At 47.1% G+C, this 27,411-nt stretch overlaps 1 protein-coding gene across 2 annotated transcripts in view; it reads left to right on the top strand.

The window, feature by feature from the left end:
* PIWIL2 (piwi like RNA-mediated gene silencing 2) overlaps positions 1-27,411 on the top strand; it is a 1,291,255-nt gene that overhangs the window by 1,070,021 nt on the left and 193,823 nt on the right. For both annotated transcript variants that reach the window (XM_069213952.1, XM_069213950.1), the window contains exon 21: positions 24,920-25,008. In XM_069213952.1, coding sequence (XP_069070053.1) covers positions 24,920-25,008 — 89 coding nt within the window. The remainder of the gene's footprint in view (positions 1-24,919; positions 25,009-27,411) is intronic.

Here is a 27,411-nt window from a genome sequence, read left to right as displayed (position 1 = left end):
GTCTTCAAGACTTCTTCTGTGACCTGGAGACGTGCTTCTGCTGCTGGACTTTGCCAGGAACCAAGACAAGACTCCATCTGGTGGGAGGGCTTTTACTGCAACTTTGTCCCTAAGCATTGCAAGGACTCTGCAACTTCTGTGGCTGTGCATCCTCCAGAGTCACAAGGACTCTGCCTCCACTAAGGACAACCAGAAGGAATCTTCCTTGGAGTGAAGGAGTCACTCCCCTACATCCGCAGGTACCTTGACGTCTACGACCAGTTTGTGGATCCAGCTGTCCCTCGGGCTCCTCAAGACTTTGCAACACAGGTGGTGGTCTGAACTATCTTTTTTGCAACAGGGAAGACGGTGGTCCCTTGTTAGAGCTGCTGGGACAGAACCCTTTTGCACATCGTCTGTTGTCATTACCAAGGCTTGTTGGCTCTTCAGGGGAAAGACCTCCTAGCTCCAGCCTCAAGCTTCACCCCATTTCAAGACTGACATGCTCCTTGCAACCTCTGCAACATGGGCATTCATCTTCTTTGTGCTGCTGAGGCCTCCTCACGACTCCCTGTGCTTGTTGCCAGATGGTCTTCCTGAGGTCTCCATAGGCTCTTGCTGGCTCTCCTCACTGCTGAGGGCCGGTCCTGCCTTACTTGTAAAGGTTGAGTATCTCGGACCTTGCTGGTCCCCATTAATGCAACTTTTCTTGCATTTGCCAAGGCTTTGTTGGTGGTCCTGCTGGCCACTGACCCCTCTGCAATCGATATTCTGTGTGGGGCAGCTTGTGGACGACTCCTGGGATCCTTCTGCATTGCTTGGATGCCACAGCTGCATCTTCCCGACAGCCGTCCAACAAAAAAAGCATCCACGAGGAGGGTGGGCATTGCCCACTTGCACCCCCCTGGATGCCTCTGGGTAGTTTGGACTCTGTCTCCTCTCTCCACCCACAGGTGCTCCTTATCTGGAATCCACGCCTGGGTTCCCCCTACATGGTCCATGGGTCACTACAGCAGATGGGCAGCCGAACCCCCCCATTGACTTAAGCAGGAGGTTCCGACACAATTTCACCTCTATGCATCTGGGTTCCCTGCTGTAGTACTCCACTTCTCTGGGTATCCATGGGTTGGGCACTCCTGAATGTTCCTTGTTCCAACGGGTTTCCTGGGGGTCCTGTGGCAAAGGTCAGTTTCCAATCTTTTCCTAACCACAACTCACCCAATGTTATCCTTTGGGCACACAACACCAGCTAACACCTCTGCACACAGGCTCCTGGGGAATACCTGCCACTTACCACTGGTGTTTTAGTACTTCCCCTAGCCTTAGGATTCTTGTGTGTTAGTTTTGGGTAGCTGTGCCTTTATTTACCCATTTGTTGCTTGTACCTACCTGTTTTGAAGTATATTTTTGTGTGTTCATATATCTGGTTAGGAGATATACCAAAGTTAGTTCAGTTCCTTTGTGTTAATAAATAATACTTTATTTTTCTAACAGTTGGTGTGGTTCTTTCTTGTGTGTGAATCACTGACTGACTGTGGTTATTGCAATTGCTATACACCCTCTCTGATAAGCTTTAGCTGCTCTGCACAGCTACCCTTTGAGAGCTTTGGTTATTAGAAACCACTTACACTATCACTGAGGGTTGCCTGAACTCAGTGCAGGGTGCCTCACTTATAGGTGTGCACCATATGCTGAGCCAGCCTACTGCAATGGCCATCCCAGTCTGAAGGAATTTCTACACTTTGGTGTGGACCTTTGTATGGTGTTGACAAGCTCTTGGAACATTGTTTCTTTTCTTTTCCTGGCTTATGTCAGTGTATCAGGAGTCTTCATTGTGACGTATGTCTCTGTAGATTGTATAGAATAATATAGCCTTAGAACCCGCCGTAGCGGGCTCTACCGGCTATTAAAGGCCCGCTCCCGCGTTAAATGCCCGAGTCGATGCCTACTTTACACCTTTCCACCTATACCAACTCTGTCCAGAGTTCTCAAGAAAATCTGGAACAACCATGCCCAAGTAATCTTAGTGGCTCCGGACTTGGCACGGGGAGTATGGTATCCAGAGCTATTGAGCGTGGCCACCGATCCTTCACTCTGAAGATCCGCCCAAAGAGGCAGTCTGTCGCAGCAACAGGGGACGGTTCTCCCCCTCGAGCCTGTCCAATCTCTGCCTTCAGGCGTGGAGTTTGAGTTGGCAACTTTTGATCTTCCACCGAAAGTCTGCGATGTCATCTTGGCAGCCAGGCGTCCCTGCACCGAAACGCTATACGCCTGTCGTTGGCATAAATTTATGGCATGGTGTACCAACAAATCTGTTGATCCTCTCTGCCGTGCTATCTGAGGTTCTTTTGTTCATTCTTTCTTTGGCCCAGCAGGGCTCTGCTTTGGGCACCCTTAAAGGGTATTTATCTGCTATTTCGGCCTTTCATAGGCTTCCTGATCCGTCCTCACTCTTTAAATATCCTATTGTGAACAGATTCCTTAAAGGTCTCACCCATTTATTTCCTTCCACTCCATTTATCAGGCCTCAGTGGGACCTCAGTCTTGTCCTTACTTACTTAATGTGCACTCCCTTTGAGCCGATGCACAATTGCCCTTTACGGCTCCCCACTTTCAAGACGGTCTTTCTTGTTGCCATCACTTCTGCTCGGAGAGTGAGTGAGCTTCAAGCTCTTTTTTCCAAGCATCCATTCTTGTCTGTGCACCCTGACAAAGTAGTGTTGCACACTAAGGCTTCCCTCCTTCCCAAGGTTGTTACGCCTTTTCATGCAGGCCAGTCCATCAACTTGACTACCTTTTACGCACCCCCATATCCTTCTCATGAGGAGGAGAGACTCCACCGTCTGGACCAAAAAAGACCATTGGCTTTCTATCTAAATCGTACTAAAGATTTCCGGGAGGACGATCAACTCTTCGTTGGGTATGTGGGTGCAGAGAAAGGGAAGGCGTGCAAAAACGTACCATCTCTCGATGGGTACTTCTTTGCATCAAGATGTCCTACATTTTGGCCAAGGAGCAGCCCCCTGAAAGGCTTGCGCGCTCATTCCACCAGAGCAAATGCTTCTTCCACTGCGTTAGCATGCGGAGTTCCTGTCCTGGATATCTGCCAGGCATCTACATGGGCATCCCTGCGCATGTTTGCTAAACATTACTGCCTGGACAGTCAGGTCCGTTGAGACGGCTACTCTCCAGGACAGAAGCCATTGGGCCCTCCTTTGACCCCTGCACCTGACCGGCCCTGTGTTGCTGGTGTGGTGACTTTGGGGTTGCCTTGAACCCCCAACGGGACTGTTGATTTTTGCACTGTCTACTTTTAAAATAGCTTATTGCCATTTTAACCTAAACTGTGTGTAGTACTGTTTTAAATCAAAGTTCTATACTTACCTGTGTGAAGTACCTTGCATTTTATGTACTTCCCTCAAATCTTGAATCTTGTGGTTCTAAAATAAATTAAGAAAGTATGTTTCTATATAAAACCTATTGGCCTGGAGTAAGTCTTTGAGTGTGTGTTCCTCATTTATTGCCTGTGTGTACACAACAAATGCTTAACACTACCCTCTGATAAGCCTACTGCTCGACCACACTACCACAAAACAGAGCATTATTATTATCTAATTTTGCCACTATCAACCTCTAAGGGGAAACCTGGGACTCTGTGCACACTATCTCTCACTTTGAGATAGTATATACAGAGCCAACTTTTACATTGGTGGATCAGCTGTGGGGTCTAAGACTTTGCATTTGCTGGACTGCTCTGCCAATACCCGATCATACGATTAAATTCCAAAAATTGTCATTAGAAACTGATTTTTGCAATTTGACTATTTTTTCTAAATTGTTAAAAGTCCTGCTAGTACCTTTGTTTAAGTCCCTGTTAGCATTTCTTTTAGAGTTTAAAAGTTTGTAAATGTTTGGATTTAAGTTCTAGAAGTAGTTTTTAGATTCTTAAAAAGTAATCCCAACTTTTAGAGTGATAATGTCTAATACAGATGAGATGTGATGCAACTCAACCTCACCCTTTACCTGAATCTAGGGATGTGAGAGTTAAGGTCTCTCTGTAAACTTAAAAATATAGGAACTGGGTCCAACCCTACCAAAGTAAAGCTCCAGGAGCTTTTGGCACATTTCACAAGGGACCACCCCTCTGAGGATAATCCTTCAGATGGGGAAGTTAGTGAACAGGAGGATGAATTCCCCCCTCCTGTCCCAACCAGGGAGAACAGGGTTCCTCAACCCCTGACTCCACATATCATAGTCAGAGTGCCTTGTTCTTCCACAGGGGAGACCAGTACCTCTGGAAGCATTGAGGGCAGCCTCAAATGACGAGGACCTCCTGTTAGCCAGGATGACCAAAAGATTGGCTTTAGAGAAGCAGCTCCTAGCCTTAGAAAGGGAAAGACAAGAGAGGGGTAATCTCCCATCAATGGTGGCAGCAACATAAATAGGGTCAGAGAGAATACTGACATCCTAAAAATCCCCAAAGGGATTGTAACTAAATATGAAGATGGTGATGACATCACCAAGTGGTTCTGCAACCAGAAAAGTAAACACATCTCACTGGGGTGCTCTCCTTTGGGAAATGTACACTGGAAAGTGTAGGAATAGACTCCTCACACTATCTGGTAAAGATGCAGAATCTTATGACTCCATGAAGGCTACTCTGATTGAGGGCTTTGGATTCTCAACTGAGGAGTACAATATTAGGTTCAGGGAGGCTCACAAATCCTCAAGCCAGACCTGGGTTGATTTTGTTGACTTCTCAGTCAAAACACTAGATGGTTGAATAACTGGCAGTGGTGTAATTGATTATGATGGGCTGTATAACTTGTTTATGAAAGAACGTCTGTTAAGTAATTGTTTCGATGACAAACTGCATCAACATCTGGTAGACCTAGGTCCAATTTCTCCCCAAGAATTGGAAAAGAAGGCCGATCATTGGGTCAAGACTAGGGTGACCAAGACTTCCACAGGGGGTGACCAAAAGAAAGGGATCACAAAGCCTCCCCAGGCGAAGAGTGGTGAGACATCCAAGGGAAAAAGTAAAGAGTCTTCTACATGCCCCAAAAACCTGCTCAGGAGGGTGGGCCCAGAGCCTCTTCACAGTCCACAAATGGGTATAAGGGTAAAACTTTGATCCCAAGAATACCTGGTGTCGAATCTGTAGTCAGCATGGATACCAAACTGGAGACAAGGCCTGTCCAAAGAAAAGTCGCACACCAAATACTACTCCAGTTAGCACTGGAATAGCCAGTCTCCAGGTGGGATCAACAGTGTGCCCAGAGCAAATCAGGGTTCACACTGAGGCTACATTAGTCTCTGAGGGTGGGGTGGATTTAGCCACACTTGCTGCCTGGCCGCCTAACATGCAAAAATACAGCCAGCAGCTCTTAATCGGTGGGACTGAAGTAGAAGCCCAAAGGGATACAGGTGCTAGTTTCACCATGGTGACAGACAAACTGGTTTCCCCAGGAAAGTACCTTGCTGGACAGACATAACCAGTCACTAATGCTGACAATCAAACTAAAATCCATCCCAGGGCAATGGTAACTTTAGAATGGGGAGGGGTCAGTGGTTTGAAACAAGTGGTAGTCTCCTGCAATTCAAGTAGAATGACTGGTAGGGAATGATCTGGAGTCCTCAGCATGGGCTGAGGTAGAGCTCAAGACCCATGCAGCCATGCTGGGTATCCCTGAACTGGTGTGTGTCAAGACAAGGGCACAGTGCAGGGTTCAGGGTGAAAAAGAGGTGTTGGAGTCTGGAATAATGGCCCAACCTTCCAAGAGAAAAGGAAAGAAGACTGGGGAACCAGCTTCAACACAGCAAAAGAAACAGAACCTCTCTTCCCAGGAAGATGTTCTATCCCCTGAGGGAACTGAGTCCATGGAGCTGGAGCCTTACCAGGTTGAACTCTTGGGCCCAGGGGGACCCTCAAGGGAACAGCTGTGTAAGGGGCAAGAAACTTGTTCCTCTCTTGAAGGCCTAAGACAGCAAGCAGCTGAGCAAGAAAAGGGAACCGTCAGTGGAACCCACAGGGTCTATTGGGAAGATGGGCTCCTTTACACTGAGGCAAGAGATACAAAACCTGGTGCCACTAGGAGAGTGGTAGTGCCTCAGAAGTTTAGGAATTTTAATCTGACCTTAGTCCATGACATTCCCCTTGCTGGGCATTTGGGACAAACAAAAACATGGGAGAGATTAGTCGACCATTTCTACTGGCCCAATATTTCCCAGAAGGTAAAGGAGTTTTGCACCTCCTGTGTCAAGTGTCAAGCTATTGGTAAGATAGCTGGCCATCCAAAGGCCCCTCTCATTCCACTTCCAGTGGTGTGGGTCCCTTTTGAGAGAAAGGGAGTGGACATAGTGGCTCCACTTGAATCCCCCACAGCATCAGGGAACCAGTACATCCTGGTAGTAGTGTATCTTGCTTCCAAGTACCCTGAGGCAATTCCCTTTAGGTCCACTACTGCCCAAGCAGTAGCAAAAGCACTCATTTATATTTTTACTATAGTGGGATTTCCTAAGGAGGCGGATTCTGACAGAGGTACCAACTTCATGTCAGCTTACCTAAAGCACATGTGGAATGAGTGTGGGGTGACTTACAAATTCACCACCCCATACCATCCACAAACCAGTGGTCTTATGGAGAGATTTAACAAGACATTGGAGGGCATGATCATGGGGCTTCCTGAAAAACTCAAAAGGAGAAGGGATGTCCTCTTGCCATACAATTTTCCCCTACAGAGAGGTGCCACAGAAAGGAGTAGGGTTTCCACTTTGCACTTCTGTTTGGCCATCCTGTTAGGGGACTACTGACACTTGTAAAAGAAGGCTGAGATAGACATCTCCATGAGCCTAAACAAGATGTGGTGGACTATGTACTAGGCCTACGTTCATGGATGGCACAGTACATGGAAAAGGCAAGCAAAAACCATGAGGCCAGCCAACACCTCCAGAAGTTGTGGTATGACCAAAAGGCTGCTATGGTTGAGTTTTAGCCAGGGCAGAAAGTCTGGGTTCCGGATTCTGTGTGTCCCAGGGCACTTCAGGACAAATGGAGTGGCCCTTACCCGGTGCTAGAGAAAAAGTCAGGTCACCTACCTATTGGACCTGGACGCTAGCAGGACCCCCAAGAGGGTGATCCATGTAAACTGCCTCAAAGTCTTTCATCACAGGGCAGATGTAAACATGTTAATGGTTACAGATGAGGACCAGGATGCAGAGAGTGAACCTCTCCCTGATCTCCTCTCCACTGACCCTAAAGATGGCTCAGTAGATGGAGTGATCTATTCAGACACCCTCTCTGGCCAACAGCAGGCTGACTGCAGCCAAGTCCTCCAGCAGTTTGCTGAGCTCTTTTCCTTGACCCCTGGTCAGACACACCTGTGTACCCATGATGTGGACACAGGAGACAGTATGCCTGTCAAGAATAAAATATTCAGACAGTTTGACCACGTCAAAGAAAGCATCAGAGTGGAAGTCCACAAGATGCTGGAGTTGGGAGTGATTGAACACTCTGACAGTCCCTGAAATAGCCCAGTGGTCTTGGTCCCCAAACCTCACACCAAAGATGGCAAGAAAGAGATGAGGCTTTGTGTGGACTATGGAGGGCTCAACTCTGTCTCCAAGACTGATGCTCACCCCATCCCAAGGGCAGATGAGTGCATAGATAATTTAGGTGCAGCCAAATATTTAAGTACCTTTGACTTGACAGCAGGGTACTGGCAAATAAAAATGGCACCTGGAGCAAAAGAGTAAACCGCAATCTCTACACCTGATGGGCACTACCAGTTTACTGTGATGCCCTTTGGCTTAACGAGTGCCCCTGCCACCTTCCAAAGGTTGGTGAATCAAGTCCTTGCTGGTTTGGAGTCCTTTAGTACAGCTCATCTTTATGATTTTGCTGTCTTTAGCTCCAACTGGCAGGATCACCTGGTCCACCTGAAGAAGGTTTTGCAGGCCCTGCAAGCAGCAGGCCTCTGTATCAAGGCATCTAAATGTCAGATAGGGCAGGGTGCTGGGGTTTACTTGGGACACCTTGTAGTTGGAGGCCAAGTTCAGCTACTCCAACCCAAGATCCAGACTATTCTGGACTGGGTAGCTCCAAAAACCCAGACTCAAGTCAGGGCGTTCCTTGGCTTGACTAAGTACTATAGGAAGTTTGTGAAGGGATATGGATCAATAGTGACACCCCTCACAGAACTGACCTCCAAGAAATTGCCCAAGAAAGTTAAATGGACTGTGGACTGTCAAAAGGCCTTCGACACCCGAAGCAAGCTATGTGTACAGCACCGGTTTTGAAAGCTCCAGATTATTCTACGCAGCTCATAGTTCAGAGTGATGCCTCTGAGCATGGGATAGGAGGAGCCCTGTCCCAAACAACTTATGATGGCCTTCACCAGCCTGTTGCTTTTATTAGCAGGAGGTTACTCCCCAGGGAGCAGCGTTGGAGTGCATTGAGAGGGAGGCCTTTACTGTGGTTTGGTCCCTGAAGAAGTTGAGGCCATACCTTTTTGGTACTCACTTCACAGTTCAAACTAACCACAAACCTCTCAGATGGCTAATGCAAATGAAAGGAGAAAACCCTAAACTTTTGAGGTGGTCCATATCCCTACAGGGAATGGACTTTGTAGTGGAACACATACCTGGGACTGCCCATGCCAATGCTGATGGCCTTTCCAGGTTCTTCCACTTAGAAAATGAAGACTCTCTTGGGAAAGGTTAGCCTCTTCCTCTTTCGTTTTGGGGGGGAGGAGGGAATGAGGGGACTAAGAATGGACTTCGACAATGTAGGGCATATTGCTGATGCGGTTATGCCCTCACCTGTGGTATAGTGCACCCTGCCTCAGGGCTGTAAGGCCTGCTAGAGGGGTGACTTACCTTTGCCACAGGCAGAATTTTGTGGGGCATGGCACCCTGAGGGGGATGCCATGTCGACTTCGCCTTTTTCTCCCTGCCAACACACACAGTCTGCAGTGGCAGTGTGCATGTGTTAGTTGAGGGATCCCTTAGGGTGGCACAACACATGTTGCAGCTCTTAGGGACCCTCTCTGGTCACAGGGCCCTTGGTACCACTGTTACCTCTTAGAAGGGACTTATCCATGTGCCTGAGGTGTGACAATTGTGGAAACAATGGGACATTTTTAGGGAAAGAAAACTGGTGCTGGGGCCTGGTTGGCAGGATCCCAGCACACTCTCAATCAAGTCAGTATCAATATCAGGCTAAATGTGAGGGGGTAACTGCAACAGGTGCCAGTTTCCTACACCAGGATTCACCTTACAGGTGCCCCCTGCAAAAAGCTAACTGCCATGGCATGGTTTCTGACTTGTCCTATCCAGCCTGCCATCGCCAGACAACCAATCTACAACCCTGGAGTGAGAGATCCTTCTCTCTAGGTTGCAGAACAAAGCCCTTCCTTGTGTAGAGGTGTTAACACCCCCTCCCTCAGAAATGTGTATTGCCCTGGCGGCAACTTCAAAGGGCTTACCACCTATGAAACTCAACCCCCAGGCCTGCTGCTAGCAGCAGATGGCCCCTCCTATTGCAAACCCCCACTTTTGGTTAGAGCAACGGCGTGAAATTCAAACAAAGGACAGGAGGAGTGGCCCCACTGGGCATTTACCACCCCTAAGGTGTTTCCTGCGAGGTGGACCCTTCCATTTCAATTTTCTCCATCTTGGATGCAGGGAAAATAGACAAACAGGTTTAGGGAGGTGATCCCTGCCTACAGGAAGTGGTCACTTAGTTGGTGTAGCCACCCTAAGGTAGATGATCCATTGATCACTACCAAGTTCCCCCTAAAACGCCCACTGAATACAGTATTAAGTGGGAATCCCTAGACCAAGAAATCAGATTTGGCGGACAGAAGATGACAGGCACCAGGAAGATCCAAGGCATGAGAACAATGAACCTGCTGCATCAAGGAAAAGTGGCAACCCCTGCCTGCTGCACCCAGGACCCAATAATCACCACTGAGAAGCTGCTGGACAACTTGAAAAACTCTAAAGAACGCCAGAGGACCTCCAGGGTTTTCAAATTGCCAGAGTACTCCCTCCAGAGTGGAGGGACCACTCTAAATCCACAAGGAACCATCAAGCCAGTGAGGTCCACTTCACTGACCGGTTGCTAACTCTGGAACCAGACGCTGCAGCCGGACTAAACTCCACACCGAAGACCACAAGGACAAAGCCTGCCAGTGTGCCATGTTTGATGGCACTGCACCCTATAGGCGTTCAATCGTACCAATATCCTGGGTATTAGTCACCTGACTTCAGACACAAAGAAAAACTGTCCACCCAGGACTGAAAAAGTTCAAACAACCTCGACCTCCTGCCAGAGTGCCCCCGTTGTCCTGCAATGGTCCCTTGAACTGATCTACCTTCTGCTTCTGAGGGCATCCTTTTGCACAGCTCCTGGCTCACTGATTCGCTCTTCATCCTGTGGCTCTGTGCCCTGTACCCTGCACAGAAGAACCAGCTGTGCTCTAAGGCCCCCTTGAGACCTCAACACTCCAAGGGAACCCCCCCTCAGGATTCACCTTTAAAGTTACCTGTTCAGTGCTTTTCCAAGTTGTCTCTCGCAGTGGCTCTGCACCAGCTCCAGGGACCTTTTCCCACTGCTCCTGGGAGCCGCCCGGACTTCTCCATCTGGCATAGTGTGCCTACCAATGACCTCGACGAACCTGCAAAAGAAGAACTTGGTAACCCACTGTGTGATTTTATGTAGTTTTAAAGGTTATCCTCCATTGATTTCTGTGTTCTGTAATTACGCACAAAAAGACTATTTTTATTAAACTTCAAAAATTAGTATCTTGAAAAGTACTTAACCAACTTTGATGATATTGGTCTTACAAATTACATAAAAATCTGGTGTATTTTTATAAATTGGTCTCAAGTTATTCCTTTGAGTTTGTGAGTTGCAAGATTGATGCTGTGAGTACAACAAATGCTTTGCACTTCTCTAAGATTGGCCTAACTGCTCCACCAAACTACCATAAAAATTAGAGTATTAGGTGGTCTAGTTTTTACCCCGTAAACCAGCGTTTGGTTGCCTGGACCCCTTCCACTGTGTGCCTAGCTTTGCACATTACATAGAGGGCCACCCTCCTACAGATGGGAAGTCGAACTTCTGGGAGCTCTAGCACTGGACCTGGGTGGTGTAGGGAGTGTTGAGCCTGTTGGCCTGTTCGTCTGCCATAGCGAGACCTAACAGCCTGTTGTGCGGTTGGGTCCTCTGGGGCTCCCTCAACGGGCGGGTTAGTGTATACCAATGCGGGGATAGCAGGCATTGGGGAGAGCACCTCCGTACCTACATATAGTGGGAGAGGTTGCGAACACCTTGCTTTTGCTGATGGCGGGGGTCAGTATTATCAGCTTGGGCTTCCTGAAAGATGGCCCATATTTCTAGTAATGCTTCCTTTTTATCCTTCTTTTGCCCTGTGTATTTTGTTTGTATGTATGTACTTGTTTGTTTAATTATGTGGTTATTGAAGGTTCCCACTTTCGGCCTGGGGAACATAGGTGCCTTTTTTGGGGCCAGGTGGGGGTGTTGAGACTCATGGCAGAACTTGATAAGCTTTTAAGCCTGAGTGGGGAACTTATTTTGCATGTGCTTTAAAGGCAATTCCATGATGGGTTTGGGTAATCTTTTAGCTGATACTTACTCTTTTAGCTTTTCAGGGTATTTTTTTATGGGGATTTAAGTTATAAGCGTTCTAACATTTCTGTTTTTTTGGTATTTTAAGTTTTACTCTGGTGGTGGGAAAATATGTACAAGGAGATTAACCTGTTCTGTGCCTTGGACAAGATGATCTCGTCCAAGGCTACAGTTCCCCTGTGCCTTGGACGAGATCATCTCGTCCATGGCACAGGGGAACTTGGGTGAGCGCTAGCGTGCCCCCCCCGTGCACCCCCCTCCCACCCGAAGCCGGGGATGGAAGGGGAAGACCTTCCCCTTCCACCCCCGACCCCCCTCCCCCCCCCCCCCCCTCCTCCTGTGACGTCAGCGCGCGCTGATTAGTCACAGGGGCCCGGAGGGGCTTCAAAGGGAAGGAATGTATTTCCTTCCCTTTGAAGTCTCTCCGAGGGTTTCAAAAGACGTATTGCCTGCAATCCGGCTTTTGAAACCTCACTAGACACCAGGGATCTTTTATTTTTTTACTGATACTGACAAAAGGGAGTGACCCCTTGGGCAAGGGTCTCTCCCAGGGGGGGCATGTTTTCGGGAAGGCCTTTTCTGCCCCCCCTTTAGGTGGGGAGCGACCCCTTAGGCAAGGGTCGCTCCCCTTGGGGGAAAATTATATTTAGGCCATTTCTGCCCCCCTTGGGGGCAGATTGGCCTATTTTGATGAGGCCAAACCAGTAGACACCAGGGAGTTTAGGCAAGGGTCGCTCCCTGGGCCATTTCTGCCAGATCAGCCTATTATTAGGCCGATCTGCCCCCGAGGGGGGGCAGAACCCTCTAGGCGCCAGGGCAATTTTTTTTTTTTTTTTTAGATTTTAGGTCAATCTGCCCCCAATTGGGCAGAAACCACTAGGCACCTGGGATTTGTTTTTTGGCGCCAGTGTCACGCAGGGGGAGCGTCCCCATAGGCAAGGGTCGCTCCCGGGGGGGGGGGGGGGGTTGGGGGGGCAAATTTATTTTATTTAATTTATTTTTATTTTATTTTAGGCCATTTCTGCACCCCCTGGGGGCAGATCGGCCTATTATTAGGCCGATCTGCCCCCGGGAGGGGCAGAAACCTCTAGGCGCCAGGGGATTTTTTTTTTTGGTGTGTTTTTTTGTTTTTGTTTGTTTGTTTTTTTTAGAGATGGGGAGCGACCCATCAGGCAAGGGTCGCTCCCCTGGGGGGCAAATTGTATTTAGGCCATCTCTGCCCCCTGGGGGCAGAAACCACTAGGCACCGGGGATTTGTTTTTTGGCGCCAATGTCACGCAGGGGGAGCGACCCCGTAGGCAAGGGTCGTTCCCGGGCAAGGGGGGGTGGGGTGGGTCAGATTTATTTTAGGGCGTTTCCTAGGTCTCTAGTTTTCAAAAATGCACAGGGTTGGTAGGTTTCCCTAGGTGCCGGCTGAGCTCCAGGCCAAAATCCACAGGTAGGCACTGTTTTCTTTCAAAAATTTGGATGTGTCCACGTTGCGCTTTGGGGCGTTTCCTGTCGCGGGCGCTAGGCCTACCCACACAAGTGAGGTATCATTTTTATCTGGAGACTTGGGGGAACGCTGGGTGGAAGGAAATTTGTGGCTCCTCTCAGATTCCAGAACTTTCTGCCACAGAAATGTGACGAACATGTGTTTTTTTTTAGCCAAATTTTGAGGTTTGCAAAGGATTCTGGGTAACAGAACCTGGTCCGAGCCCCGCAAGTCACCCCATCTTGGATTCCCCTAGGTCTCTAGTTTCCACAGGTTTGGTAGGTTTCCCTAGGTGCCGGCTGAGCTAGAGGCCAAAATCTACAGGTAGGCACTTCGCAAAAAACACCTCTGTTTTCTTTCAAACAATTGGATGTGTCCACGTTGCGCTTTCGGGCGTTTCCTGTCGCGGGCGCTAGGCCTACCCACACAAGTGAGGTATCATTTTTATCGGGAGACTTGGGGGAACATAGACTAGCAAAACAAGTGTTATTGCCCCTTGTCTTTCTCTACATTTTTTCCTTCCAAATATAGGAGAGTGTGTAAAAAAAGACATCTATTTGAGAAATGCCCTGTAATTCACATGCTAGTATGGTCACCCCGGAATTCAGAGATGTGCAAATAACCACTGCTCCTCAACACCTTATCTTGTGCCCTTTTTGGAAATACAAAGGTTTTCTTGATAGCAATTTTTTACTCTTTATATTTCAGCAAATGAATTTGCTGAATACCCGGTATAGACTGAAAACACACTGCAGGGTGCAACTCATTTATTGGCTCAGGGTTCCTTGGGTTCTTGATGAACCTACAAGCCCTATATATCCCCGCAACCAGAGGAGTCCAGCAGACGTAACGGTATATTGCTTTCGATAATCTGACATTGCAGGGAAAAGTTACAGAGTAAAACGTAGAGAAACATTTATGTTTTTTTCACCTCAATTTCAATATTTTTCTTTTTCAGTTGTTATTTTCTGTAGGAAACCCTTGTAGGATCTACACAAATGACTCCTTGCTGAATTCAGAATTTTGTCTACTTTTCAGAAATGTTTAGGTTTCAGGGATCCAGCATTGGTTTCATGCCCATTTCTGTCACTGACTGGAAGGAGGCTGAAAGCACAAAAAATTGCAAAAATGGGGTATGTCCCAGTAAAATGCCAAAATTGTGTTGAAAAATTGGGTTTTCTGATTCAAGTCTGCCTGTTCCTGAAAGCTGGGAAGCTGCTGAGTTTAGCACCGCAAACCCTTTGTTGATGCCATTTTCAGGGGAAAAACCACAAGCCGCCTTCTGCAGCCAATTCTTCCAATTTTTTTGAAAAAAACGAAATTTTCCCTCTATTTTGGCCAATTTCTTGGCCTCTTTCAGGGGAACCCACAAAGTCTGGGTACCTCTAGAATCCCTAGGATGTTGGAAAAAAAGGACGCAAATTTGGCTTGGTTAGCTTATGTGGACAAAAAGTTATGAGGGCCTAAGCGCGAACTGCCCCAAATAGGCAAAAAAAGGCCTGGCACAGGAGGGGGAAAAGGCCTGGCAGCGAAGGGGTTAATAGATCTCTGGCAGTGGGAAATGTATACACAAGGGGATTACTGGATCTCATCTAGTGGGGGAGAAAATACACATGGGGATTACTTGATCTAATGAGCTCAACATTGTTCACAGATGCATCAAAATAAACACTTAGCAAACAAATGCATATGAAAAATCACAATATAGGAAAAAGTGTGATTGTTAATTCAAAACAGCCTGAAACTTGGCGACAAAATAGCGAGCCTTACTTTTGCATCAAATAACAATTTGTAAGAATCAGCAACGTCTTCATAGCAGATTAAATCATCAACAAAACAGAATACTTTAGGCAAAACACAATTACATAAATTTACTGGCACAGCCTATTGATTAATCAACAACCACAACACTTAAGACAAAACACAGTTGCATTAATTTACCAGCGGCACAATATCAGAATGACACCATTCCAACTGGCCCAAAGAAACGCTGACAAGTCACACACAAAATACAGGGAACTGCCTGTCATAAAGTATCTTAGCCTGCTCCCAGCGCATGTTATCCTGTGACTAGGGAATACTCTGCACATTGCTTGGGACTAAGTGAGCCTGATAATCTTGTTGATAACAGTTCCGGGGTAAACATAACAATTTATACGCAGAAAGAAAGGAATAACTTAAACAACCTTATGCCCCTCTTGGCCAAACACAAGCTATGCCTAATCTTCCGAATCCCAATCGTTATAGTTCCCTAATGTCCGAATTGCACCCTTTGTCACACCCAGGGGTTCTGCTTACCATCTGATGTCACGCCCAGTGGTCCGAGTGTAGACTCCTCTCACTTAATTCAGATGTGTAAGGAAATGCCTCCTTGGCATGGTTACTTTTTGCCTTTTGCTGATGCCATGTTATGATTGAAAGTGTGCTGGGACCCTGCTAATCAGGCCCCAGCACCAGTGTTCTTTCCCTAAACTGTACCTTTGCTTCCACAATTGGCACAGCCCTGGCACTCAGATAAGTCCCTTGTAAATGGTACCCCTGGTACCAGGGGCCCTGATGCCAGGGAAAGTCTCTAAGGGCTGCAGCATGTCTTATGCCACCCTGGGGACCCCTCACTCAGCACATGCACACTGCCTCACAGCTTGTGTGTGCTGGTGGGGAGAAAAAGACTAAGTCAACATGGCACTCCCCTCAGAGTGCCATACCAACCTCACACTGCCTGTGGCATAGGTAAGTCACCCCTCTAGAAGGCCTCACAGCCCTAAGGCAGGGTGCACTATACCACAGGTGAGGGCATATGTGCATGAGCACTATGCCCCTAAAGTGTCTAAGCAAAACCTTAGACATTGTAAGTGCAAGGTAGCCATAAGAGTATATGGTTTGGGAGTTTGTCAAACACGAACTCCACAGTTCCATAATGGCTACACTGAAAACGGGGAAGTTTGGTATCAAACTTCTCAGCACAATAAATGCACACTGATGCGATGGTGCAATTTATTGTAACATACACCCAGAGGGCATCTTAGAGATGCCCCCTGAATACCTACTTGACTTCTAGTGTAGGCTGATCAGTTTCTGCCAGCCTGCCACACACCAGACATGTTGTCACTCTGTGGCCAGGAACAAAGCCTGTTCTGGGTGGAGGTGCTTCCCACCTCCCCCTGCAGGAACTGTAACACCTGGCGGTGAGCCTCAAAGGCTCATCCCTTTTGTTGCAGCGCCACAGGGCAACCCATCTAGTGGAGATGCCCGCCCCTCCGGCCACATCCCCCACTTTTGGCGGTAAGGCTGGAGGAGATAATTAGAAAAACAAGGAGTAGTCACCCTGCAGTCAGGACAGCCCCTAAGGTGCCTGAGCTGAGGTGACCCCTACCTTTAGAAATCCTCCATCTTGAGTTTGGAGGATTCCCCCAATAGGATTAGGGATGTGTCCCCCTCCCCTCAGGGATGACGCACAAAGAAGGTGTAGCCACCCTCCAGGACAGTAGCCATTGGCTACTTCCCTCCCAGACCTAAACACACCCCTAAATGTAGTATTTAGGGGCTCCCTAGATCCCAGGAAATCAGATTCCTGCAACCTGAAGAAAGAAGGACTGCTGACCTACAAGCCTGCAGAGGAGGAGGAAGATGACAACTGATTTTGCCCCAGCCCTACCGGCCTCTCTCCAACTTTGAAAACCTGCTCCAGCGACGCATCCGACAGGGACCAGCGACCTCTGAAGCCTCAGAGGACTTCCCTCGACTACAGGACCAAGAAACTCCAGTGAACAGCGGCCCTGTTCAAAACCAGCTACTTCTTTGCAACAAAGAAGCAACTTTCAAAGACTGCACGTTTCCATCTGGAAGCGTGAGACTTCACACTCTGCACCCGACACCCCCCAGCTCGACCTGCAGAAAACAAACACCTCAGGGAGGACTCCCTGGCGACTGCGAGCCCGTGAGTAACCAGAGACGACCCTCCCTGAGCCCCCACAGCGACGCCTGCAGAGAGAATCCAGAGGCTCCCCCTGACCGCGACTGCCTGTAACAAGGGACCAGACGCCTGGAACCAACACTGCACCTGCAGCCCCCAGGACCTGAAGGAACCGAACTTCGACGCAGGAGTGACCCCCCAGGGGACCCTCTGCCTTTCCCCAGGTGGTGGCTGTCCCGAGAAGCCCCCCCTGTGCCTGTCTGCACCGCTAGAGTGACCCCTGGGTCCCTCCATTGAAACCTATACAAACCAGACGCCTGCTTTGCACACTGCACCCAGCTGCCCCTGTGTAGCTGAGGGTGTACTTTGTGTGCCTTCTCGTGTCTTACCCCCCCCCTGTGCTCTACCTCCCCCCTGGTCTGCCCCCGAGGACGCAGGTACTTACCTGCTGGCAGACTGGAACCGGAGCACCCCTGTTCTCCATAGGCGCCTATGTGTTTTGGGCACCTCTTTGACCTTTGCACCTGACCAGCCCTGAGCTGCTGGTGTGGTAACTTTGGGGTTGCCTTGAACCCCCACTGGTGGGCTGCCTATGCCCCAGGACTGAGACTTGTAAGTGTTTTACTTACCTTCAAAACTAACCTTTACTTAACTCCCCCAGGAACTGTTGATTGTTGCACTGTGTCCACTTTGAAAATAGCTTATTGCCATTTTTACAAAGAGTGTATGTGATATTGCTTTCGTTCAAGGTTCCTAAAGTATCTAAGTGAAGTACCTTACATTTAAAGTATTAATTGTAAATCTTGAACCTGTGGTTCTTGAAATAAACTAAGAAAATATATGTTCGATGGCATATGTTGCTGCAGATACACATGTTTGGCACAGTCCGCTGCCTGGTGTTGGGCTCGGAGTATTACAAGTTGTTTTTCTTCGAAGAAGTCTTTTTGGTCACGGGACCGAAGGACTCCTCCCTCTTTGGCTCCATTGCGCATGGGCGTCGACTCCATCTTAGATTGTTTTTTTCCGCTGTCGGGTTCGGACGTATTCCTTTTCGCTCTGTGTTTCGGTTCGGAAAGTTAGTCAGAATCTCGGAAGAAAGCGTCGGTATTGTTCCGTTCGGTATCGGGATAGTTAGGTACATCGACACCGATCATCGGAAAACTTTGGGGCAGTTTCGATCCCCCATCGGGGCCTGGTCGGCCCGACCGCGTGCGACATCGAAGCCGATGGAACGGACCCCGTTTCGTTTCTGCCCAAAATGTCACAGTAAGTATCCTTATACAGATCAGCACTTGGTCTGTAACTTGTGCTTGTCCCCCGAGCACAAGGAGGATACCTGTGAAGCCTGTCGAGCCTTCCGGTCCAGAAAAACACTCCGGGACCGAAGAGCCAGGCGTCACCAAATGGCGTCCACGTCGACAAAACAACGTTTCGACGACGAAGAGGAAACATTCTCGGTTCCGGAATCAGAATCCGGAGACTCCGACGTCGAACAACAGCAACAAACTGTGAGTAAGACGTCGAAAAGTAAATCCATCGACAAACCAAAAGCCCAGGGGACGCCACTGCCAACAGGCCATGGCTCGACCCATAAATCAGGCGACCCGTCGAAGGGGCCGAAAAAGGGCACGCCCATAGCGAAGACACCCGACTCCGGTCGAGGGACCGCCATGGAGCAACCTCGGAGCCGAGAAAGCGGCTCCGAGAGACAAAAACAAGATACCGGCACCGAAAGACATCGGCACCGAGAATCCATGCCGAAAGGAACAAAAATTCTGTCGGTGCCGAAACCGAAAAAACATTCTCTCTCGGCGCCGAAAAATACCACACCTTCATCCTACTCAGAGGAACAAGGACTAAGTGGCCAAATGCACAAATTTGGACAAGAGCTCCAAAGTGTAGAATCGGACTACACACAAAAGAGACTGTGCATCCAGCAAGATACAGGGAAGATATCAACCCTTCCCCCAATCATGAGGAAAAGAAAGATCGGACTTCCAAAGGATGACACACAACCACAAGCCAAAGTGGTTAAAAAAGTCACGCCTCCGCCCTCTCCTCCACAGGCATCGCCGGCACAAACACCGCCACAAATGCACTCACCAGCGCAAACTACCATAAGTCATGACGATCAGGATCAAGACGCTTGGGACCTGTATGACACCCCAGTGCCGGACAATGATCCCGAGTCATACCCCACAAAGCCGTCACCGCCAGAGGACAGTACCTCATACTCGCAACTGGTGGCTAGGGCTGCAGACTTCCACAATGTCCAACTGCATTCCGATCCTATAGAGGATGATTTCTTATTTAACACCCTCTCGGCTACACATAGCCAATATCAATGTCTCCCAATGCTACCAGGGATGTTACGGCACGCAAAACAAATTTTTGAGGAGCCCGTAAAATCAAGAGCCATCACCCCAAGGGTGGATAAGAAATACAAACCACCACCCACAGACCCAGTGTTTATTACTTCACAGTTACCACCCGACTCTGTGGTAGTAGGGGCAGCTCGCAAAAGAGCAAATTCACATACATCTGGCGACGCCCCACCTCCGGACAAAGAAAGCAGAAAATTTGACGCGGCAGGGAAAAGAGTGGCGTCACAGGCAGCCAACCAGTGGCGCATCGCAAATTCACAAGCGCTGCTGGCCAGATATGACCGCGCACACTGGGACGAGATGCAACTTCTCGTAGACCATCTTCCCCAAGAATACCAAAAAAGGGCGCAGCAAATAGTGGAAGAGGGACAAACGATCTCAAACAATCAAATCCGCTCTTCACTAGACGCAGCCGATACTGCAGCAAGAACAGTCAACACTGCTGTCACCATAAGGAGACACGCTTGGCTACGCACTTCAGGCTTCAAACCTGAAATCCAGCAGGCTGTCCTTAATATGCCCTTCAACGAGAAACAACTGTTTGGCTCGGAAGTGGATACAGCCATTGAAAAACTTAAAAAGGACACAGACACGGCCAAAGCCATGGGCGCACTCTACTCCCCGCAGAGCAGAGGCTCTTTCAGAAAAACTCCATTTAGAGGGGGGTTTCGTGGCCAACCCACAGACACCACCAGCCAACAATCAAGAACCACACCATATCAGGGTTCCTTCCAAAGGGGTGGTTTCAGGGGATATCGGGGGGGTCAATTCCCAAGGAGTAGGGGAAGATTCCAGACTCCAAAAACACCTCCACCTAAACAGTGACTTTCAAGTCACGCAACCCCTTCACTCAACACCAGTGGGGGGAAGACTAAGCCAATTCTACCAAGCTTGGCTACAGATTACAACAGACAATTGGGTATTAGCAATAATCCAACATGGCTATTGCATAGAATTCCACAACTTCCCACCAAACATCCCCCCCAAAACACGCAAAATGTCACAACATCATTTAGAACTTTTAGGACTAGAAGTTCAAGCACTACTGCAAAAGGATGCAATAGAATTAGTACCAGTACAACAAAAAAACACAGGAGTTTACTCCCTGTACTTTCTAATTCCAAAAAGAGACGAAACATTAAGACCAATATTAGATCTCAGGACACTAAATACCTACATCATATCGGACCATTTTCACATGGTCACACTACAAGACATCATTCCACTGCTCAAACAGCAAGATTACATGACCACATTAGACCTAAAGGATGCGTACTTTCATATACCAATACACCCTTCTCACAGAAAGTACCTACGGTTCGTATTCAAAGGAATACATTACCAATTCAAGGTGTTGCCATTCGGAATAACAACTGCACCAAGAGTGTTCACAAAATGTCTAGCAGTAGTAGCAGCACACATCAGGAGACAACAGATACATGTGTTCCCTTACCTAGACGACTGGCTAATCAAAACCAACACAGTAAAAAAATGCGCAAACGACACCACCTTTGTCATACAAACCCTTCACAAACTGGGGTTTTCCATCAACTACACAAAATCACACCTAGAACCGTGTCAAACACAACAATATCTAGGAGCAACCATCAACACATCAAAAGGAATTGCCACTCCAAGTCCACAAAGAGTGCAAGCATTCCACAAGCTAATAAGTGCTATGTTTCCAAACCAAAAGATACAAGCAAAATTTGTGCTAAAACTTCTAGGCATGATGTCATCATGCATAGCCATTGTCCCAAACGCAAGACTACACATGCGACCCTTACAACAGTGTCTAGCATCACAATGGTCACAGGCACAGGGTCAACTTCAAAATCTGGTGTTGGTAGACCGCCAAACATACCTCTCGCTTCTATGGTGGAACAGCAAAAATTTAAACAAAGGGCGGACATTTCAGGACCCAGTGCCTCAATACGTTATAACAACAGATGCTTCCATGACAGGGTGGGGAGCACACCTCAATCACCACAGCATTCAAGGACAATGGGATATACACGAAACAAAACTTCATATCAATTACCTAGAACTGTTGGCAGTATTTCTAGCGTTAAAAGCCTTCCAACCCATAATAACACACAAATACATTCTTGTCAAAACAGACAACATGACAACAATGTATTATCTAAACAAACAAGGAGGAACACACTCAACACAATTGTGCCTCCTAACACAAAAAATTTGGCAGTGGGCGATTCACAACAACATTCGCCTAATAGCACAATTTATTCCAGGAATACAAAACCAACTAGCAGACAACCTTTCGCGAGACCACCAACAAGTCCACGAATGGGAAATTCACCCCCAAGTTCTGAACAAGTACTTTCAAATTTGGGGAACACCCCAGATAGATTTGTTCGCAACAAGAGAAAACTCAAAATGCCAAAACTTCGCATCCAGGTACCCACACCGCGAATCACAAGGCAATGCTCTATGGATGAATTGGTCAGGGATATTTGCGTACGCTTTTCCCCCTCTCCCTCTCCTTCCATATCTAGTAAACAAGTTGAGTCAAAACCAACTCAAACTCATACTAATAGCACCCACATGGGCAAGACAACCTTGGTATACAACTCTACTAGACCTTTCACTAGTACCGCATGTCAAACTACCCAACAGGCCAGATCTGTTAACACAACACAAACAACAGATCAGACATCCAAACCCAGCATCATTGAATCTGGCAATTTGGCTCCTGAAATCCTAGAATTTGGACACTTGGACCTCACACAAGAATGCATGGAGGTCATAAAACAAGCTAGAAAACCTTCCACTAGACACTGCTATGCATCTAAGTGGAAAAGATTTGTTTACTACTGCCATGCCAATCAAATACAACCAGTACATGCCTCTACTAAAGACATAGTAGGATACTTACTACATTTGCAAAAAGCGAATCTCGCTTTTTCATCTATAAAAATACACCTCGCAGCTATATCTGCTTACCTACAAACTACTCATTCATCGTCTCTATTTAGAATACCAGTTATTAAAGCATTCATGGAAGGGCTAAAAAGAATTATACCACCAAGAACACCACCAGTTCCTTCATGGAACCTTAACATCGTCTTAACAAGACTCATGGGTCCCCCTTTCGAACCCATGCATTCCTGTGAAATGCAATATCTAACCTGGAAGGTCGCATTTCTCATTGCAATCACATCCCTCAGAAGAGTAAGTGAAATACAGGCATTCACCATACAAGAACCATTTATTCAAATACACAAAAATAAAATAGTTCTAAGAACAAATCCAAAATTTCTGCCAAAAGTAATCTCACCATTCCATTTAAATCAAACAGTAGAATTGCCAGTGTTCTTCCCACAACCAAATTCTGTGGCTGAAAGGGCACTACATACATTGGACATCAAAAGAGCACTAATGTATTACATTGACAGAACAAAGCTAATCAGGAAAACAAAACAACTGTTCATAGCTTTTCAAAAACCACACATAGGAAATCCAATCTCTAAACAAGGCATTGCTAGATGGATAGTCAGGTGCATTCAAACATGCTATCTTAAAGCCAAAAGAGAATTGCCTATTACACCAAAGGCACACTCAACCAGAAAGAAAGGTGCTACAATGGCCTTTCTAGGAAACATTCCTATGAGCGAAATATGTAAGGCTGCAACCTGGTCTACGCCTCATACGTTTACTAAACACTACTGTGTAGACGTACTAAATGCACAACAAGCTACAGTGGGCCAAGCTGTACTAAGAACATTATTCCAAACTACTTCAACTCCTACAGGCTAAACCACCGCTTTTAGGGGAGGTAACTGCTTTATAGTCTATGCCAAACATGTGTATCTGCAGCAACATATGCCATCGAACTGAAAATGTCACTTACCCAGTGTACATCTGTTCGTGGCATTAGTCGCTGCAGATTCACATGTACCCTCCCACCTCCCCGGGAAGCCTGTAGCCGTTTAGAAGTAGATCATAAACCTTAAACATCTGAACATTTGTAAATAATTTTTAGAAACTCTTATCATACATACATATTCACTCCATTGCATGGGCACTATTTATACCAAACAACTCCATCCTCACCCTCTGCGGGGAAAACAATCTAAGATGGAGTCGACGCCCATGCGCAATGGAGCCAAAGAGGGAGGAGTCCTTCGGTCCCGTGACCAAAAAGACTTCTTCGAAGAAAAACAACTTGTAATACTCCGAGCCCAACACCAGGCAGCGGACTGTGCCAAACATGTGAATCTGCAGCGACTAATGCCACGAACAGATGTACACTGGGTAAGTGACATTTGCATTTTCAATATAAAAACCCATTGGCCTAGAGTAAGTCTTTGAGTGTGTGTTCCTCATTTATTGCCTGTGTGTGTACAACAAATGCTTAACACTACCCTCTGATAAGCCTACTGCTCGACCACACTACCACAAAATAGATCATTAGAATTATCTACTTTTGCCACTATCTTACCTCTAAGGGGAACCCTTGGACTCTGTGCACACTATTTCTTTCTTTGAAATAGTATATACAGAGCCAACTTACTACATGCTGGCATTGAAACAGAGTAGCATAATTTATTTTAGACATTTTTATCTTAGTCTATACCTTTAGTCACTTGGGGCCTTATTTATAGTTCCGAGTATGCTAATTGCTCCGTTAGGGTGACAGAGTGAAATACTGTGTTGCCCTGATGGAGTAACCGTGCTTAGAATTTAGCGATGTCTGCTGGCACAACAGTAATTTCTTAATATTATTAGGAACTACCTTCATTGTGGTTCCTGTGAGCGTTTTAAAAATGTGAAGGACGGTTGGTGTTTCCTGACAGTGTTTTAAACATTTGATGGACTGTTTCATCAACATGACGATGCAGCCCTTCAAGCTTTTAACACGTTAATATTTTCAAATTCAAAATGTTAAAGTTGGATTTTGTGTTTGAAAATACAAAAACCTCATCACTTCCACACCTTTGGGGTTGTGTTCTGTGGTGTGGGGGTCCTTTTGCGGTTTTTACTGCCACTTACCAGCCGGTTTTACCTGTTGGTGACGGACATTGAAAACTGGCCATTCACCGCCCACTCTAAATCGGGTGGGGATCAAATGGCCAAACCTCTTTTGAGCCTTACTCGGTCGGGCCATCAATTTGAGTATGTCAGCTATAGAAACGGAGTAGTAGTCTACCTTTCTGGCACACTTAAGGGGGACCGCCTCATTGTGAGTCAGGTGGGCCGATCTTCTGTTTGGCAGAGAGGGCACTGCTTTGCTATTTCAATAGAGTTGTATAGTTGTAAGTATAAATCTGCCCCTTTGTCTTTCTATGTAGTTATTTTTATTTTATTTTATGTAATTGTGCAAATAAAATAGCGCTGACTCCCCATCGGCCTCACTGCATGGGTATCTGAGTGCTTTACATAAAACAACAGATTGTTGTGACAAAGCAGTTAATCTTTTACAAGGCCATGACATTACTGAGGCCCTAGGGTATGAACCCTTTGCATTTCTCACCTCTCTCTTATATTCCTTACAGAAACAACTAATGGTGATTGGGATGGATGTCTATCATGACCCAAGCAGGGGAATGCGCTCTGTTGTTGGGTTTGTTGCTAGCATCAATAAGTAAGTTTAGCGTCATTTGTTTGTTGATTTTCTTGGTATTTGGTTTTAATTATTAATTTGAACATATGTGTTTTTGTATCAATTTGGCTCCATTTTGCTGTTTTTTTCGACCCTCCAGGACTGATATTACAGAAAATGTCTAACCTTTAATTTTAAAAAATACAGTTAATTTGGGCCAATAAATTACAGTAAAAGAAAAAAACTTGATACGTTTTAAAACAGGATATTGAAATTTGGCTCCAGACCCACGCCTTGGACACCTGACCTGCACTGTATAGTCAGTCGGAAAGGACTGTCTTTAAAGATCTCATATCAGATCATGCCTTTGTGGATCTATGGTACCTACTTCATAACTTAAAGAGAGTAGACCTTCCTTTCATGCCCATAATGCACCCAATTCTGAATCAGTTATTTCCTACTTCAGAGCCCTTTACTTGTGACTGCACCATCCTGAAGGCTGCTGTTGAAGACCATGGTATGGTCTGCCTGGATATGGCCTGTCGGAGACCGTGACAAGACCAATCACACCATTTCCACCAGATCAAATGATGCTTGGAGAGTCTACAGATTTTGGGGAATTTTCGGCGTGTCACGTCCATGCTACTGAAAGCTCTGCTTAGCTTTCAACCCAGCAGTTTGTGATACAGACCCGAGTACTATACGGTATTTCGCCGTTTCTCACGGCTACCTCACTCACGCCTTGCGAAAGCCCTAGGCTCTTGTGCAATAAGGGGCTAAACATGTGCTGGCTGTCTGTTTTGATCATCACGGTCCTCATTTGTAAACCACAGAGGACTCCCCTGTACTGAATAAAACGTTAAAGTTTGTGCACCAATTGGAGTTCTGTAATCTTTTGCAAATAACAGGATAATCCCATGGTCTAATACCAATGTAAGTCAGCTCTGTCCTACAATTATCGGTGGATCTGGCCTTGGGTTTGCCACCTGACCCCCCTCATGCTGGTGAATGAAGGCCTTTGCATATGCCCTACCCAAGCACAAAACATATCTTCGGGGACATATCTGCCCCTACCTGTCAGATAACGACCACCTCTGTCTCTCCCTGGTGAAACCTATGGGTTGCTGGGAAGGTCACCCTGCAGTTGGGCTTTGATGCAAAGGCCAAGACATGCTCTGACCACTGGTGAGCTAAAATGGATGTGAGCAACCTCCATCTGCGGTTCACATCTTCACCAACAGCCACTAACTGATGGGCCCTGGAACTGTTGGATACGCTTGAACACCTTATCTACTCCTGCTACTGCGAAGGCACTAGTGAAATTACAATGTCCCAAATATGACCACAGCAAAAATGCTGTTAGCCTCTCAGTTGCACCAGAATGAATCTCATCTAGTGGTCCTAGCTATCCTGAGCTGGGCCACCTTGAAACACTCATTGGAGCTGGTGGGCTGGTTTGCGGCATTTTACTCCTCACTGTATCAGTCTGAATATTCTGCTCCCTGGAGCAGTTAGATGCCTCCCTGGCACCTCTCCACCACCCCTTGCTTACTGCTGAGTGTTGGGCACTCCTGGAGGGAAGCAATCACAGAGGAGGATATGGCAAAGCCATATCTGCATTGCCCATGTGCAAATCCCCTGAGGTATATGGCTTTCCCAGAGAGTTTTTCAAGACAGGCAGGCACTATTGTTCCCCCTTCTGACACAGATCTATCAGGCGGCAGTAGAGCAGAGCTCCCTTGGTACAGTATCCAACAAGGCCACCATTACTGTTATCCCGAAAGAGTACAAAGCCCCACTTGATTGTGCCAGCTACTACTCAGTCTCTCTGATCAACGTAGACCTGAAACTCTGCCAAGATATTGCCAACTAGGCTGGGCGTAGCCCAACTGATTCATAAGTTGTAAGTTGCGTTCGTGCCAGGCTATATCTCCCAAAACAACTTGCAGACCCTGGCCCCTAACCTAAGTCATGTAAAGGACGACCCAGAGGAGAGACCCCAATGTTGAGAAGGCATTTGATCGGGTGGAGTGGTCCTACCTCTTTTGGGTGATGCTAAAAGTAGGTCTAAGAGGGGACTCTATCAGTAAGGTTTCTTTCCTCTGCAACTCCCCCATGGCAGAGATCAATATATGGACCACATTCCAGATCCATTGGGGCACTCACTCTGAATCCTTCTCTCGTAATGATGACTCACTTAGTTAGGCCCATGTACGTCCAGTCACAACCCTTCCCAAATATAAGTTCCCCTCCCCCTTACTTCTTGTTCCATACCAAGCCTAAACATGACACAGTTGGACTGTCTGAAAAGGGCGGGAGGGAGGGCCTGAGTCACAGCGAGAAAAGAACTGAAAGTAATGCTATTACCAGTAAGTAAACGTAGCAATACCCCTTTGTCCCTCTCTCTGTGATGACTCACTGTAGGAATGCACCTTTTTTGGCATG

The sequence above is a fragment of the Pleurodeles waltl genome, chromosome 11, assembly GCF_031143425.1.
Source record: "Pleurodeles waltl isolate 20211129_DDA chromosome 11, aPleWal1.hap1.20221129, whole genome shotgun sequence".
In the NCBI taxonomy this organism is placed as follows: Eukaryota; Metazoa; Chordata; class Amphibia; order Caudata; family Salamandridae; genus Pleurodeles; species Pleurodeles waltl.
This window is presented reverse-complemented; position numbering and strand designations above follow the sequence as displayed.